Raw genomic sequence first — 15,762 nt, forward strand, 5'->3', positions numbered from 1 at the left:
CCAGTAGTTAAGGAGCTAAAGAATGTAAAAGACACACTTGCCTTCATCAGTTGGGGCAGTGAGTATAAACGATCAGAAAATGATATTGCCACTGAAAAGACTTTAGTTAGACCACAATTGGAGTATTATGTGCAATTGTACACTCCAGGATGGATGTGGGGACTTTGAGGTAGGTGCCAAAGAGTATCAGGCTGAAGAGTGAACTCATAGAAGTACAAGATTACAAGAGTAAACAGTATGACGTTGCCAAATTGATCTACTCTTGGCTGATCCATGGTCAAGTTAGGATGGAAGGGCAAACATTTTAAGTAGTGCATCAAACTGTTTCAAAGAATTTATTAACTTGATGAGACAGCAATTTTAAAACACCAGTGGTATCATTGAATAAAGATAAATTTGTTTTTTTCTGAATGTGGCTTCACTGACAAATGTATCACCTGCTGATCAGCTGACTTTCAGATTCAGATTTGTTAATTCATAGTTAAAAATTGCGTAACAAGGTAATTGGATCTGAGTCAAAAAGGATGATTCAGATGAACACTGTGTTCTATCAAAGATAAACAACTTAGGTTTAAACATTTGTATTTGATGTGAACAATAACTGAACATGTTAGTAACATGTTGGAATGATTCAATATTCACAAGCACATCTAAAATGACGAAACTCACTCACTTGTTACAGTCCTTATGTTTAAATACTAATTATTTTCAAAATTCACAGCTCTTTCATATTTTTGTACTTATCATCCTTGCATATCACACAAAGTGGATTTCCATAAGGATGACGGCAGCTAATGATTTTTGACACTCCTGTGTGTGTCAAAGTAAAGATCAACTGATTGCATAGATTTTATGGAATCCTGTTGTCAAATCTATAATTCAGGATTTGATAGAAATCCTGTCAAAATCCAAATCAATTGCACATACAATACTACTAAATATACCTCATTTGCATTACTCTCACTACAATCATCAGCATGTAATATCGCATTTAGCAATATACTTTTAAATCAACTTAATGCTTTACAGATTTCACAATCTTATGAAGAACTCGGTGGACGAAACTCTCAAGCAAGCAACTATGCCACTGCCGGAGACAAGTCAGTGGTCCGTGTGTGGGGATTGGTGGATATCTTCAAGCCAGGGCCGGAACACAGAGGATTGAGTCTTCCTGCTGAAAGGCAAAAGATGGAGATGTGTGCTTCATAATAAACTTCCCGTGGTGCTCTGGTGTGATGGTTTTGTTAGCCTCGTGTTCTCCTTTCCTTTAACATCTAATGGGTAAATGCATTCTGGTCTATTTACATAAGGACTTTTCCACCATAATCCTGATTGCAGCTGACCTACCACCAGTGGTAGACTATAATCAAGTGCTTGACATCACCAAACAGGAAATAATCCATCGTGACGCATTCGAGATCCAGCCGGTGCCTTCAATCAGGCTTATTCGAAGAAAATCCTGCCCAATTACCATCAGCATATAACCTGCAGTACCAGAGGTCCCAGTAAACTAGACTACTGTTATACTAAGATAAGGAGTACCCACCATTCCATGCCCAGATCACATTTCGATAAATCTGATTACTTGTCTGTCCTTCTCCAAAGTGCATACAAGTAGTTAAGGTGGGAAAGAAGCTGAATGTGTATTTGCTCCATCAGTCAGGACATTGAGTATAAACCATCAGAAAATCATATTGCAGCTGAACAGTCTTTAGTTAGACCACAATGGAGTATTATGCACATTTATGCACTCCAGGATGAATGTGGGGAGTTTTGGTGGGCACAAAAGAGACTCAACAAGCTGAAGAGTGACCTGATAGAAATGTATAAGATCATGAGAGGCATGGATTCAGTACAAAGGGTAGATAGACACTTTCCTCCAGTGTGGAAATTACAAATATGAGATGGCATTGGTTTAAGATTGGGGTGGAAAGTTTAAAAAAGAAATGAAAGAGAAGTTTTTTTTTTGCGCAGGTGTCTGGAACAGCTGCAGGGGAATGTGTTAGAAGCAGATATGATGGTAATGCATCAGAAGCTACTTAAATAGGCACAAGTGCAGGCAGGGAATGGGGGGATACAGATAATGTGCAAGTATATGGGATTATGTACACACACAAAATGCTGGAGGAACTCAGCAGGCCAGGGCATCTTTGGAAATGATTAAAAAGTTTGACGTGGCAAAATTGATCTACTCTTGGCTGATCCATGATCAAGTTAGGACGAATGGACAAACGTTTTAAATAGTTCATCAAACTGTTTCAAAGAATTTATCAACATGATGAGACAGCAATTTTAAAACACCAATGGTATAACTGCATAAAGACAAATTTGTTTTTTCTGAATGTGGCTTCAATGACAAATACAACACATGCTGATCAGCTGACTTTCAGATTCAGATTTGTTAATTCATAGTTACAAACTGTGTAACAAGGTAATTGGATCTGAGTCAAAGAGGATAACTCAGATGAACCCTGTGTTCTATCAATGATAAACAACTTTAAACATTTTAAAGTTGTTTAAACATTTGTATTTGATGTGAACAATAACTGAAAATGTTAATAACACATTGCAACACACTAGAGGAACTCAGCGGGTCGGGCAGCATCCATGGAAACGATCAGTCAACATTTCAGGCTGGAACCCTTTGTCAGGACTGAAGAGGGAAGGGGCAGAGGCCCTATAAAGAAGATGGGAGGAGGGTGGGAAGGAGAAGGCTGGTAGGTTCCAGGTGAAAAACCAGTAAGGGGAAAGATAAAGGGGTGGGAGAAGGGAAGCAGGGAGATGATAGGCAGGAAAGGTGAAGAAGGAATAAGGGAAAACACAATGGGTAGTTTAGGACCCTGTACTGCTCAGTTTTACCTCCTCCCCAAGATCCACAAGCCTGACTATCCCGGTAGACCCATAGTTTCTGCCTGCTCCTGTCCCACCGAACTTGTATCTGCCTACCTGGACTCCATTTTGTCACCCATAGTTCAGTCCCTCCCCACCTAAATCCGGGATACATCCCATGCCCTCCACCTCTTCAATAACTTCCAGTTCCCCGGTCCCGAACGCTTCATTTTCACAATGGATGTCCAATCCTTATACACCTCCATTCCCCATCAAGAAGGCCTCCAAGCCCTCCGCTACTTTCTGGACAATAGACCTCACCAGTTCCCCACCACCACTACCCTCCTCCGGTTGGCGGAACTGGTACTCACACTTAGTAACTTCTCTTTTGGCTCTTCCCACTTTCCTTAAACCAAGGGTGTAGCTATGGGCACTCGCATGGGCCCCAGCTATGCCTGCCTCTTCGTTGGTTATGTGGAACAGTCTGTGCTCCAAACCTATTCTGGTACTGCTCCGCATCTTTTCCTTTGCTATATTGACGACTACATTGGTGCTGCTTCCTGTACCCATGCTGAGCTCGTCAATTTCATCGACTTTACTTCAAACTTCCACCCAGCCCTCAAATTCACTTGGTCTATCTCGGACACTTCTCTCCCCTTTCTCGATCTCTCAGTCTCCATCTCTGGAGACAGACTGTCCACTGACATCTTCTACAAGCCCACTGACTCTCATAACTCCCTCAACTATACCTCCTCCCACCCCGCCACATGCAAAAATGCCATTCCTTATTCCCAGTCCCTTCGTCTCCACCGCATCTGCTCCCAGGATGAGGTTTTCCGTTCCAGGACATCTCAAATGTCCTCTTTCTTTAAGGATCGTGGTTTCCCTTCTGCTGTCATCAATGATGCCCTCACCCGCATCTCCTCCATTTCCCGCACTTTGGTACTCACCCCATCCTCCCGCCACCACAACAGGGACAGAGTTCCCCTTGTCTTCACCTACCACCCCACCAGCCTCTGGATCCAGCACATTATCCTCCACAACTTCCACCACCTTCAACAGGACCCCACCACTAAGCATATCTTTCCCTCTCCACCCCTCTCCATTTTCCGCAGGGATCAGTCCCTCCACGACTCCCTGATCCACACGTCCCTCCCCACGGATCTCCCACCCGGCACTTATCCCTGTAAGCGTAAGTGCTACACCTGTCCCTACACCTCCTCTCTTGCTACCATTCAGGGCCCCAAACAATCCTTCCAGGTGAGGCAACACTTCACTTGTGAGTCTGTTGGGGTCATCTATTGCATCCGGTGCTCCCGGTGCGGCCTCCTCTATATCGGTGAAACCCAACGCAGATTGGGGGACCGCTTCGTCGAGCACCTCCGTTCTGTCCACCACAACAGATAGGATCTCCCGGTTGCCACCCACTTCAACTCTGCTTCACATTCCCATTCAAATATGTCCATACATGGCCTCCTCTATTGCCATGATGAGGCTAAACTTGGGTTGGAGGAGCAACACCTCATTTACCGTCTAGGTAGTCTCCAGCCCCTTGGTATGAACATTGAATTCTCCAACTTCCGGTAATTCCCTCCCCCTCCCTTCCCCTATTCCTATTTCACTCTGCCCCCTCCCCCAGCTTCCAAATACCTCCTTCATGGTTCCACTTCCTCCTACTACCCATTGTGTTTTCCCCTATTCCTTCTTCACCTTTCCTGCCTCTCATCTCCCTGCTTCCCCTCTCCCTCCCCTTTATCTTTCCCCTTACTGGTTTTTCACCTGGAACCTACCAGCCTTCTCTTTCCCACCCTCCCCCCACCTTCTTTATAGGGCCTCTGCCCCTTCCCTCTACAGTCCTGATGAAGGGTTCCGGCCCGAAACGTCGACCGATCTTTTCCACGGATGCTGCCTGACCTGCTGAGTTCCTCCAGAGTGATGTGAGTGTTGCTTTGACCCCAGCATCTGCAGAGTATTTTGTGTTTAATAAGACATTGAAATGATGCAATGTTCACAAGAACATTTAAAATGATGAAACTCGCTCGCTTGTTACAGTCCTTATGTTCAAATACTATTAATTATTTTCAAAATTCACAGCTCTTTCATATTTTTGTACTTATCATCCTTGCATATCACACAATGTGGATTTCCATAAGGATGACAGCAGCTAATGATTCTTGACACTCCTGTGTGTGTCAAAGTAAAAATCAACTGATTGCTTAGATTTCATGGAATCCTGTTGTCAAATCTACATTTCAGGATTCCATAGAAATTCTGTCAAAATCCAAATCAATTGCACCACACTCAAATGGAAAAAAAACTCGGAACTACGTGGTATCACCTTCCTGGTACAATTTTCCAACATAATTCTTTACTGACTGAAAATAAGATTCTGATGTTGATGTGAATGCAGTACTTGTCTGTCCTTCTTCAATGTGCATAAAGGCAGCAGCAAAACAGCAAAATTTCTGACATTAGGACAACAAAGAGAAGGTTGCGGGAGGCAGAGGAGTGTCTAGAGGATTACTTGGAGAGGTGGACTGGTTTGTAGTTAATGCTTCATCTGTGGATCTGAATGAATGCACTATGGTTGTTATTAAAACAGTTGAAGACCACAAAATCATTCAGAGTCCTCCCCAACCAGAATCCCTGGATGAACCATGAGATCTGCAATCTGCAGAGGGCCAGATCAGAGGCATTCAAGTCTGGTGACCAAGAAAGTTACAAGAGATTCAGGTAGGTTCTCCAGAAAGCCACCACAAGGACAGTGTCAATGCTGGAATAAACTTGAATCAATGAAGGATGCTCAACAGCTGTGGCAGGACTTGAATACTATCATATCTTACAAAGTTAAATCAAGTGACATAGGTGACAACAGGGCTTCACTTCCAAATGAGCTGAATGCCTTCTATGCTCTTCTCACCCTGTCTCTTGCACTCACAGCTATCTGGACTATTCCTCTTCTCACCCTGTCTCTTGCAAAAACGCCATCCCCTTCTCGCAATTCCTCCATCTCCGCCGCATCTGCTCTCAGGATGAGGCTTTTCATTCTAGGACGAGGGAGATGTCTTCATTTTTTAAAGAAAGGGGCTTCCCTTCCTCCACTATCAGCTCTGCTCTTAAACGCATCTCCCCCATTTCATGTACATCTGCTCTCACTCCATCCTCCCGCCACCCCACTAGGAATAGGGCTCCCCTGGCCCTCACCTACCACCTCACCAGCCTCCGGGTCCAACATATTATTCTCTGTAACTTCCGCCACCTCCAACGGGATCCCACCACTAAGCACATTTTTCCCTCCCCCCCTCTCTCTGCATTCCACAGGGATCGCTCCCTACACAACTCCCTTGTCCATTCGTCCCCCCCATCCCTCCCCACTGATCTCCCTCCTGGCACTTATCCGTGTAAGCGGAACAAGTGCTACACATGCCCTTACACTTCCTCCCTTACCACCATTCAGGGCCCCAAACAGTCCTTCCAGGTGAGGCAACACTTCACCTGTGAGTCGACTAGGGTGATATACTGCATCCGGTGCTCCCAATGTGGCCTTTTATATATTGGCGAGACCCGACGCAGACTGGGAGACTGCTTTGCTGAACATCTACGCTCTGTCCGCCAGAGAAAGCAGGATCTCCCAGTGGCCACACATTTTAATTCCACATCCCATTCCCATTCTGACATGTCTATCCACGGCTTCCTCTACTGTAAAGATGAAGCCACACTCAGGTTGGAGGAACAACACCTTATATTCCGTCTGGGTAGCCTCCAACCTGATGGCATGAACATCGACTTCTCTAACTTCCGCTAGTCCCCACCTCCCCCTCGTACCCCGTCTGTTACTTATTTTTATGCACACATTCTTTCTCTCACTCTCCTTTTTCTCCCTCTGTCCCTCTGAATATACCTCTTGCTCATGCTCTGGGTCCCCCCCCTCCTTGTCTTTCTTCCCGGACCTCCTGTCCCATGATCCTCTCGTATCCCCTTTTGCCAATCACCTCTCCAGCTCTTGGCTCCATCCCTCCCCCTCCTGTCTTCTCCTATCATTTTGGATCCCCCCCTCCCCGTCCAACTTTCAAATCCCTTACTCACTCTTCCTTCAGTTAGTCCTGACGAAGGGTCTCGGCCTGAAACGTCGACTGCACCTCTTCCTACAGATGCTGCCTGGCCTGCTGCGTTCACCAGCAACTTTGATGTGTGTTGCTTGAATTTCCAGCATCTGCAGAATTCCTGTTGAATGCCTTCTATGCTTGCTTTGACTATTGAAACATGGAGGAGCAATCACAGGCTCCCACAGCCCCCAGTGATGTTTGGTCTGAACAACAACAAATCCTTCTGACCATGTCTGCATACTTTTATGCATTGAGTTGCTGCCATATGATTGGCTGCTCAGCTATTTTCATTTACAAGCAAGTACATTGGCGTACCTAATAAAGTAGCCACTGAGTGTATAGTTAAGTGATCTGGATGCAAATACAGGAAATCTGATTTGTAAGTTTGCAGGTGACATGAAAATTGGTGGAATTGTTGATAGTGAGAAAGTTTGTCAAATAATATATCATCATTATGTGCTGTGTCGTATGACACAGGCAATCATGTTTCCATGACGATGATTTTTCTTGGCAATTTTTTCGCCGAGGTGGTTTGCCACTAGTTTCTTCTGCAGAGCGTTTTCAAGATGGGTGACCCCAGCCATTATGAAAACTCTGCAGAGATTGTCTGCCTGGATTGAGTAGTCACCTTGTAATGTACACCAGCTGCTCATACTACCATCCATCACCCACTCCCTTAGCTTCATCTGACCCTGATTGGGGAGTGGGGGGTTTATGCAGATGCTACACCTTGCCCAAGGTGACTTGCAGGCTAGCGGAGAGAAATAATGCTTTACACCTCCTTTGGTAGAGATGTACGATATCTCTACCACACCAACCTTGGTTATTATCATTATTATTATTGTACTTTTAATTTTTCTCACCACAAACTGTTAAAAGCTGAGCTACAGGCATAGCCAAACATATTAATTTCTCAATGGCTAGGAACTTTCAGACTATTCTACTGGTGTTTAGTATTGTGGCTTTCTGAAGACTTAAGTACTATAAATATTACTGTGTAGGCCTAATTGTTTAATGTTATTGTGTAGCAACTTTGGTATGATACCAGTGGTAGATGTTACTATTGGGACAATGTAAGAGATATGTTTTACCTTCTATCAAAAATTCAGGCTCCTTTTCAGGATTTCGAGAACGTTTTTGATATGTATTAATAGGTATGGATAAAGACAAGTACACTTTTGTACCAATAATTATGAATATTAATAATTTCCAGTTGTGGCTATTTTTGTAATTGCTTTTATCATATCTATTGTAACTTCAGGGGTTTCCACATCTTCAATAGTGTGAGTGCAGTCATTTTCCTTCCTAATCCAGTTTGCTTTTGACCAGATATTACACCAAAAGTTCATTATCTGTTTTTGCTGGTAATTTTGTGCTAGCGTTGGTGACATTTTTGTTAGCTTGATCATATCTTGTAGGGACATTGTATTTCTTTAGTAGTTCCTTAGCCTTTCTCTTAATTTTCTTGCTTGGTTATCCATTTTATACTCCATTAGCTAGGCTGTTTCTGCTCTTAAGATTTCAGTGTTTTTTCTTAATCTCTTCTGCCATTTTGGTATTTTCATTTCATTACTCAGTTTGCGGTTTCTATTACTGTGTGCCTCTATTCTGGAGCCATTGCACTGCACTGCTTTTAATGCTGTGCAGTATGTAACTGTGTGTAGTTCTTCAAATGTTTCAAGTTTTCCTAAATATGGTAATATAATATCATTGAGAGTAGTAACAATTTTTGTAATTTTTGATGATGCGCTTTGTTTTGGTATGCATTACCTTTTTGTTGGGTCAGTCCCCATGTATTATGTTAGCCTGGTGTTGAATGTTAGGATAATTTTGTCTGTAAGCTCAGCTCTGTCATCAGCATTCTGTGGAGGCTCCACATCTGTGTTGTTGCTATTATCATCAGCTTGTTGAGCAGTTGTTGATGTAATTCTATCACTCGACATTGATCTGATATTCGTAGGCGATTTACTTGCATGAAGGGTTATTGTCCTATAGACTGTTGATGAAGTTTGTCCCTGTAGGCTGCCATGTCAGTATCAAGTTCCATTACTTGATAATATAGATACATTATGAAGGTGTTTTTCTTCTAATGATGATTTTGTGTGTGTCTTTCTTCTTTTAACTGCTTGCATGGACTCAGTTGTAAGTGGCCTGCTCATCTGAGAATCACCTGCAACAGTCGCACCCTATGATACCGGAAGGCTACATTGAAAGCTGGCTGTACCGTTCTCAGATTCCCTGGTGCCTGCCCGCCTACTCAACAGTGCATCTCTAGTGGTTCGCTTATTGTCATGCTCAGTGGCCATATCACCCTACTCCGTAGACATCTCTCCACTTCTAAAGTGCAAGGGTTTTTAAGAAAGTGCTTTTTATACCTACAGCCAGGGTGTTTGTTTCAGCAGCCCCTAACATGGTGAAGAAACACTGACTAGAGCACTGCCTAATCTGGGTACAGACATGCCTGGATTTGTTTTTGGTTCACGGGTGGCATTTTATTTCTCACCTGCCCTGCAAATCTGCAGAATTTTCCCCAATCCACCACCTGGGGATGTGCCTGATAGGGGACAGAAAACCCTTCATGGGTTGTTATTATTATTATAAATATAGCAGAATAAATATTAACTGAAAATTTGGTCAGACAAATGGCAAATAGAGTTTAATCCACATGTGAGGTATTGCATCCTTGGGGGGGGGGGGTGCGTGGGGAATGTAAGAGGAAATTACGTGGTAAAAGTCTCAACCCTTAGCTTAGCTGTTTTGAGGGATATGGTATGCTTGCCTCCGTCAGTTGGAACATTGAATAAAAATGTCAGAAAATCATGTTGCGACTGTATTGGACTTTGGTTAGACCACGTTTGGAGTATTGTGGGTATTTCATATTTCTACACTATAAGATTGATGTGGGAGCTCTTGAGTGGGTGCAGAAGAGGTTCACCAGGCTGATAGTATATGATTATGAAAGGCAGAGGAGAGAGTGTAGACAGGCAGAGTCTTTTCCTAGGATGAAAAGTCTCAACTATTAGAGAGCATTGGTTTTAGGTAAGGGGGGGGGGGCATTTAAAAGAGAGATGCAAGGCAAGGTTCTTCCCCTGCCCCCACCAGTGTGGAAGACATCCAGAATAAGCTGCTGGGAGGGTGGTGGTAAGAGAAGCAGATATGATGGAAATAAGATCAGATTCAAATAGAAGAACTGTATAATTCTATAAATACAGCAGACAAACACAACAGCAATGGCTGAAAACAAAAACAGCTTAAAAACAGCAATTTCAAATAGAACAGCAATTCTAAGTACTGGAAACTATGCATATAGTACTTTGGAGTTGATTGTTCAATTTGAGGTTTTTAGTTCTTTGTGTACTTTTCAGTCAATTTCAAAGTGCAGGAAGTTCAAAACACAAGTGATAGGATTGAAACAGATAAATATTTGTTATAGTGGCTTCAACAAATTCATCATCTGACTTTCACATTCAGATTTCTTACCTTACAGGTAGAAACTGTAGGGCGATCATTCCACCTGAGCAATGGAGAGCTATTCAGATGCAACTCTGTGTTCCATCAAGAATGAAAAATATAGAGCTGAACATTTGTAACTGATGTAAGTAATCATTTAAAATGTTAGTAACATGTGATGACACATGGTCTATAGACACAGCTTAAATGATCAAACTCAGTCGTGTGATACCTTCCTTACGTTTAAATGCTATTAATTTCTAAATTCTACAGTCATAGATTATATAGATTATGTACATTACATGGAACAGTACAGCACAGGATGTGCCCTTTAACGAAAGATGTTAGCTGACCCTTTAACCTACTCCAAGGTCACTCTGACCTTTCCCCTCTCACATAGTCCTCCATTTTCCTTTCAGCAATTTGCATAAGGGTCGAGGAAATGTCCCTACCTTTTTGTAACTTGTATTTTTAACTCCAAAACATAAAACTAATTCAAAGAAGAACAGAGGAGTTTAGGAATGGAAGTTTAATTTCGAGTTTACTGTTAGCGAGGCGTACACTTATCATGTGGTAGCATCATGACGTATGTAATTAATATCTTTTACACATAACATAATTAACTATTTAAACAAGCAATAATGCTTAATAAACCAATATATATACAAGGTTACTCAAATATTACTGAAATATTAAATACACAACCCTCCTCCCTGCTTAACTGTAAACTTCAACTCAATATAGAATGCATTTCAATGATGCACACAGTATATTATATAATACAGCTATGATATATGGGCATCCACAGCATAATAAATATTTAAATGGCCCCATTCAGGCCTAAAGATTTAATCGCTGAGGAGGACTTCTTTCTCTTGCGGGATAACATCTTTCCGAACAAAGGATTACTCTGCTTGGCCGGTGAGACATTTGGCTGTGAAAATAATCTCTGGGGAATCCTACATGGTGGTTGTAAGAGTTGTCTGAGACTGCAGAAGTCTTTCTAAGGGCTCTGAGGTGGAGGGGGTTGGGCATGTGGGAGGCAATTACTGGATGTTCGAGAGATCAGTGTTATATTCCATATGGGTAGCCCCCAACCTCATGTCATAGACATCGAATTTTTGAACTTCCAGTAATTGGCCTTCTTCCTTCACCATTCCCATTCCTCTCACCTTATCTCCTTACCTGCCCATTACCTTCCTCTGGTGCTCCTCCCCCTTCCCTTTCTTCCATGGTCTTCTGCCCTGTCCTATCAGATTCACTCTTCTCCAGCCCTTTATCTCTTTCACCTATCAGCTTCCCAGTTCTTTACTTCACCCTTTTTCCTCTCCAGTTTCACCTATCACCAACCACGTTGTACTTCATCCTCACCTCCCCCTACCTCCTTGCTCTAACTTCTCATATTTTTTCCAGACCTGATTAAGGGTCTCAGTCTGAAATGCTGACTGTTTACTCTTTTCCACAGATGCTGCCAGGCCTGCTGAGTTCCTCCAGCATTGTGTGTTTTGTGTGCCTTTAACTCTAAGCCACTGAGCAAAATTGGTATTCGCTTCTTGTTGGTTATTTCATGTGCTTCAAAATATTGTTAAAGTAGCTCAGTACACATACTTTATACTTCATTGTCGCCAAACAATTGGTACTAGAACGTACAATCATCGCAGCGATATTTGATTCTGCGCTTCCCGCTCCCTGGATTACAAATCGATAGTAAATATTAAAAATTTAAATTATAAATCATAAATAGAAAATAGAAAAATGGAATGTAAGGTAGTGCAAAAAAAACTGAGAGGCAGGTCCGGATATTTGGAGGGTATGGCCCAGATCCGGGTCAGGATCCGTTCAGCAGTCTTATCACAGTTGGAAGGAAGCTGTTCCGAAATCTGGCCATATGAGTCTTCAAGCTCCTGAGCCTTCTCCTGGAGGGAAGAGGGATGAAAAGTGTGTTGGCTGGGTGGGTCGTGTCCTTGATTATCCTGGCAGCTCTGCTCCGACAGCGTGCGGTGTAAAGTGAGTCCAGGGACCGAAGAGTCAATTACTCATTGTGTAATCAAACTCAATCTTTCTCATGTAATCAGCCATTTGTGATTTTTAAAAATATGGTTGGTATCACCTGGTACTCACAGTTTATGAACCCTGAAATCTTGTATTTACTGCCTTAAAAAATTGATTGTGTTTTGCCTTCCAAAGAACGTGTGTTGGCTGCTTTTGTTTTAAACTCGACCACCTCTCCATGTGCCCCGGTGTTTTTTTACTCACCGATGTTCCCACTGCACTTTCTTTTCTTCTGAATATCTTGCTGCTTTCAACAGGTCAGTAGCTGTCTTGAGTTAGTTTTAAAATATTTCGTCTCTACAATGTTATGTTTTGTAACTTCAAAACATTAAAGTAATTCAAAGAAAAACACGACAGTCCAGGAGTTGAAGGTTAAAGTTGAGCTTATTCTTAGAGAGGCTTGTACATATCAGATGATAGCATGACAATGTATGCAATTAACATATTTTTACATCGAACCGGTAGTTAATTATTTAAATGAACAAGAATGCTTAACCAATAAACTGCATATACAAGATTATTCAAATATTAAATACACAACAATAATGACATATACCATTCTCGCACTTTTGCATATAACCTGTAATGAATTCTCTAAACAACAAATGCTTAGCCAAACAATATATTTCCAATATTACTCAAATATTACTTTTATCTTAAATACGCAACACTCTGCCTCTGCCACCACCCTGGCAGTGAATTCTTTTTGTACATCTGTGTTTAAAAACAGCAACATCTGACATCCCCACGATACTTCCATCCAAATGCCTGCTTCTTTTGAGGAATCAAGAGACGTGATCTCCAAGATCGCTCTGTTCTCCAACTGTTAAGAAACCTGCTGTTAACCCTCTATTCTGCATTCAAGTTGGACCTTCCAAAATGAATCACTTCAGACTTTTCTGGTGAACTCCAACTGCTACCTCTCAGCCCAAATCTGCATCCTATTAATGTCCCACTGTAACTGGAGATAAGATAGCAATGTTTAAGAGGCGTTTCAGAAAGGCAAGTGAACAAGTTGGGAGTGGAGTGATATGGACCACATACAAGCATAAAGAATTAGTTAAATTGATGGGTGCAGATATGGTGGCTGAACTGTGCCATACTGTTTTAAGTTCTAAGCTGTCCTCCTACTCACTGCTGATACATGCCGCCAACCATGAAACTTGAAACTGCTGCTTCTTTACTCCGATTTACCACAACCCCATCCCACAAAATACCCAAAACAATATAGCCATGTGAGAGAGGAATACCTACCCAGGACACCCACTCAACCTACCTGACATTACTGCCCATCTTGGTGGTCACCCATTTTCTCATTTTTGTAGCTTCAGCATGCAAAGCTGGCAAACATATTTTCTGCATTACAGATACCAAGCAAATGAAACCACAGCTTCAACTGCTCCATGGTATTTGCAAAACAACAGCTGGATATACCTTCTGCAGCTATAGTCACCACTGATACTGGAATTGTCCCTCATCTCCTATATAATCATAAAGTCATATTGCACCACAGCACAGAGACAGTTCCTTCGACACTTCCAGTCCATGCCAAAATGTTATTTCGTCTAGTTCCATTGACCTACACGTGAAGCATAGCTCTCCATACCTGACTCATCCAAGTACTTACCCCAATTTCTCTTAAATGTTGAAATCACTTCTGCTGGCAGTTCATTCCACACACCCACCAAACTCTGAGTGAAATTCCTCCTAAAGTATTTCACCATTCACCCTTAACCAATGACATTTTGTTCTACTCTCACCCAGCCTATGATTTTCTTGGCAGAGTAGCAACAAGGGTCTGAATGGCCATCTCTTGCTTCTAATTCTTATATTCCAAACCACATGCTAACCTCTAGATGTAAGTATTTTACATCATTGTTTTACTAATCTTTCTCCCCATTCCATTAAATTTATGATCCTGTTTTTTTTTATCCCTCTACTAATGTAAGAGGTCATTCCTTTCTATTCTGACTAAACCTCAGTTAAGTCTTCCCTCCAACTGTCCTGTTCCAAAGATAACTCACTCAGCTATATATTCTCACGTATCAAATTGCCTGCTGTTGCAATATTCCTTTCCAGGGCAGTTATATTTGTTAATAAAATGGTGAACAAAGTGTACACTGTGCTCATCGGTGACCTAACTCACAGTCTGTTTCATGCCAGACTGTTGTATCTGGTGCATTACTTTGTTCGATCCTTGGAAAGGGGCAGCATCTAAGTTATTTGGCTCAAAACACAAGGTGGAAGATAATATTACCCAACTAATAAACTAAATAATCAGGTAATAATTTAAGTGCATTGACATACCCTCTAAGGCAAATGCTTCTTTGACAGTGAAAGGGACACCAAGGTAAGGAACACTCTCTTCAGGTGATTTTTCATCTTCATTTCCTTCGGCAAGTCTCTCATCCACCTGCTGGGCCTCTTTCAAGGCAGCTGAAGATCTAGACCGGCAATATGGTAGACAAACAAAATGCAATGGATATAAAGATTCAGTGCTGTAGCTCTGTGATGTACAAGTCAAAATCTTAGCTTTATGAAACTGTGAGTTTAATATAAATGTTAGTAAGTAATATTGTCATTATTGAGGCAAATACAATAACATCCATTGTATAACACCCAAACGAAAATTGTATGATAGTTTACACAGAAGAATGCAGCACTGGAGAAGCCCTTCAGCCCACAATATTGTACTGAACAAGCTAAAAAGTAAATCAAAAACCCACAAAAAGTAATCCCTACTAAATGTCCATATCCCTCCACCTTTCTCACATTCATATGCCTATCTAAACGTCGCATAAAAGCCTGTAATCTATTAGCCTCTACCACCCAATCAGGCAACATACTTCAGGCGTCTAACACTCCCTGAGTAAAACACTTATCCCTCATATTCCTTTTGAACCTACCCCACTCTGACCTTCAATGCATGCCCTCTGGTATTAGATACCCCCCCCCCCCATCTACTCTATCTATGCCTCCCGTAATCTTACAAACCTCTGTCAGATCTCCCCTCACCCTCCACTGCTTCAAAGCAAACAACCCATGTTTATCCAGCTCTCATAATAACACATGCCCTCTAAACCAGATAGCATCCTGGTAAGCCTCCTCTATACCCTCTTCAAAACCTCAACATTCTTCCTATTTGATATATCACAAACAGCAGAGATCCCTGTGAAACAGCAGCAATCATAGACCTCCTTCCAACCACTGCCCTCTGTCTTCTATGCGCAAGCCAGTTCTGAATCCAAGCCACCAATTAGCCGTTGACCCCATGCATCTTAAACTTCTGGATTAGCCTCCCATAAGGTACTTTGTCAAAGGCCTT

The 15,762-nt window shown here is 42.1% G+C and overlaps 1 protein-coding gene across 1 annotated transcript in view; it reads right to left on the bottom strand.

Moving 5' to 3' along the window:
- Positions 1–676: 676 nt before the first annotated feature.
- The window catches only part of LOC140204122 (fatty-acid amide hydrolase 2-like), a 38,213-nt gene continuing 23,127 nt past the window's right edge, over positions 677–15,762 (bottom strand). The window contains exons 4-6 of the mRNA XM_072270493.1: positions 14,745–14,881; positions 10,416–10,480; positions 677–1,171 (exon numbers count right to left, since the gene is read on the bottom strand). Of these exons, the coding sequence (XP_072126594.1) occupies positions 1,136–1,171; positions 10,416–10,480; positions 14,745–14,881 (238 nt within the window). The 3' untranslated portion in view covers positions 677–1,135. The remainder of the gene's footprint in view (positions 1,172–10,415; positions 10,481–14,744; positions 14,882–15,762) is intronic.

Source organism: Mobula birostris, chromosome 10 (assembly GCF_030028105.1).
Source record: "Mobula birostris isolate sMobBir1 chromosome 10, sMobBir1.hap1, whole genome shotgun sequence".
In the NCBI taxonomy this organism is placed as follows: domain Eukaryota; kingdom Metazoa; phylum Chordata; class Chondrichthyes; order Myliobatiformes; family Myliobatidae; genus Mobula; species Mobula birostris.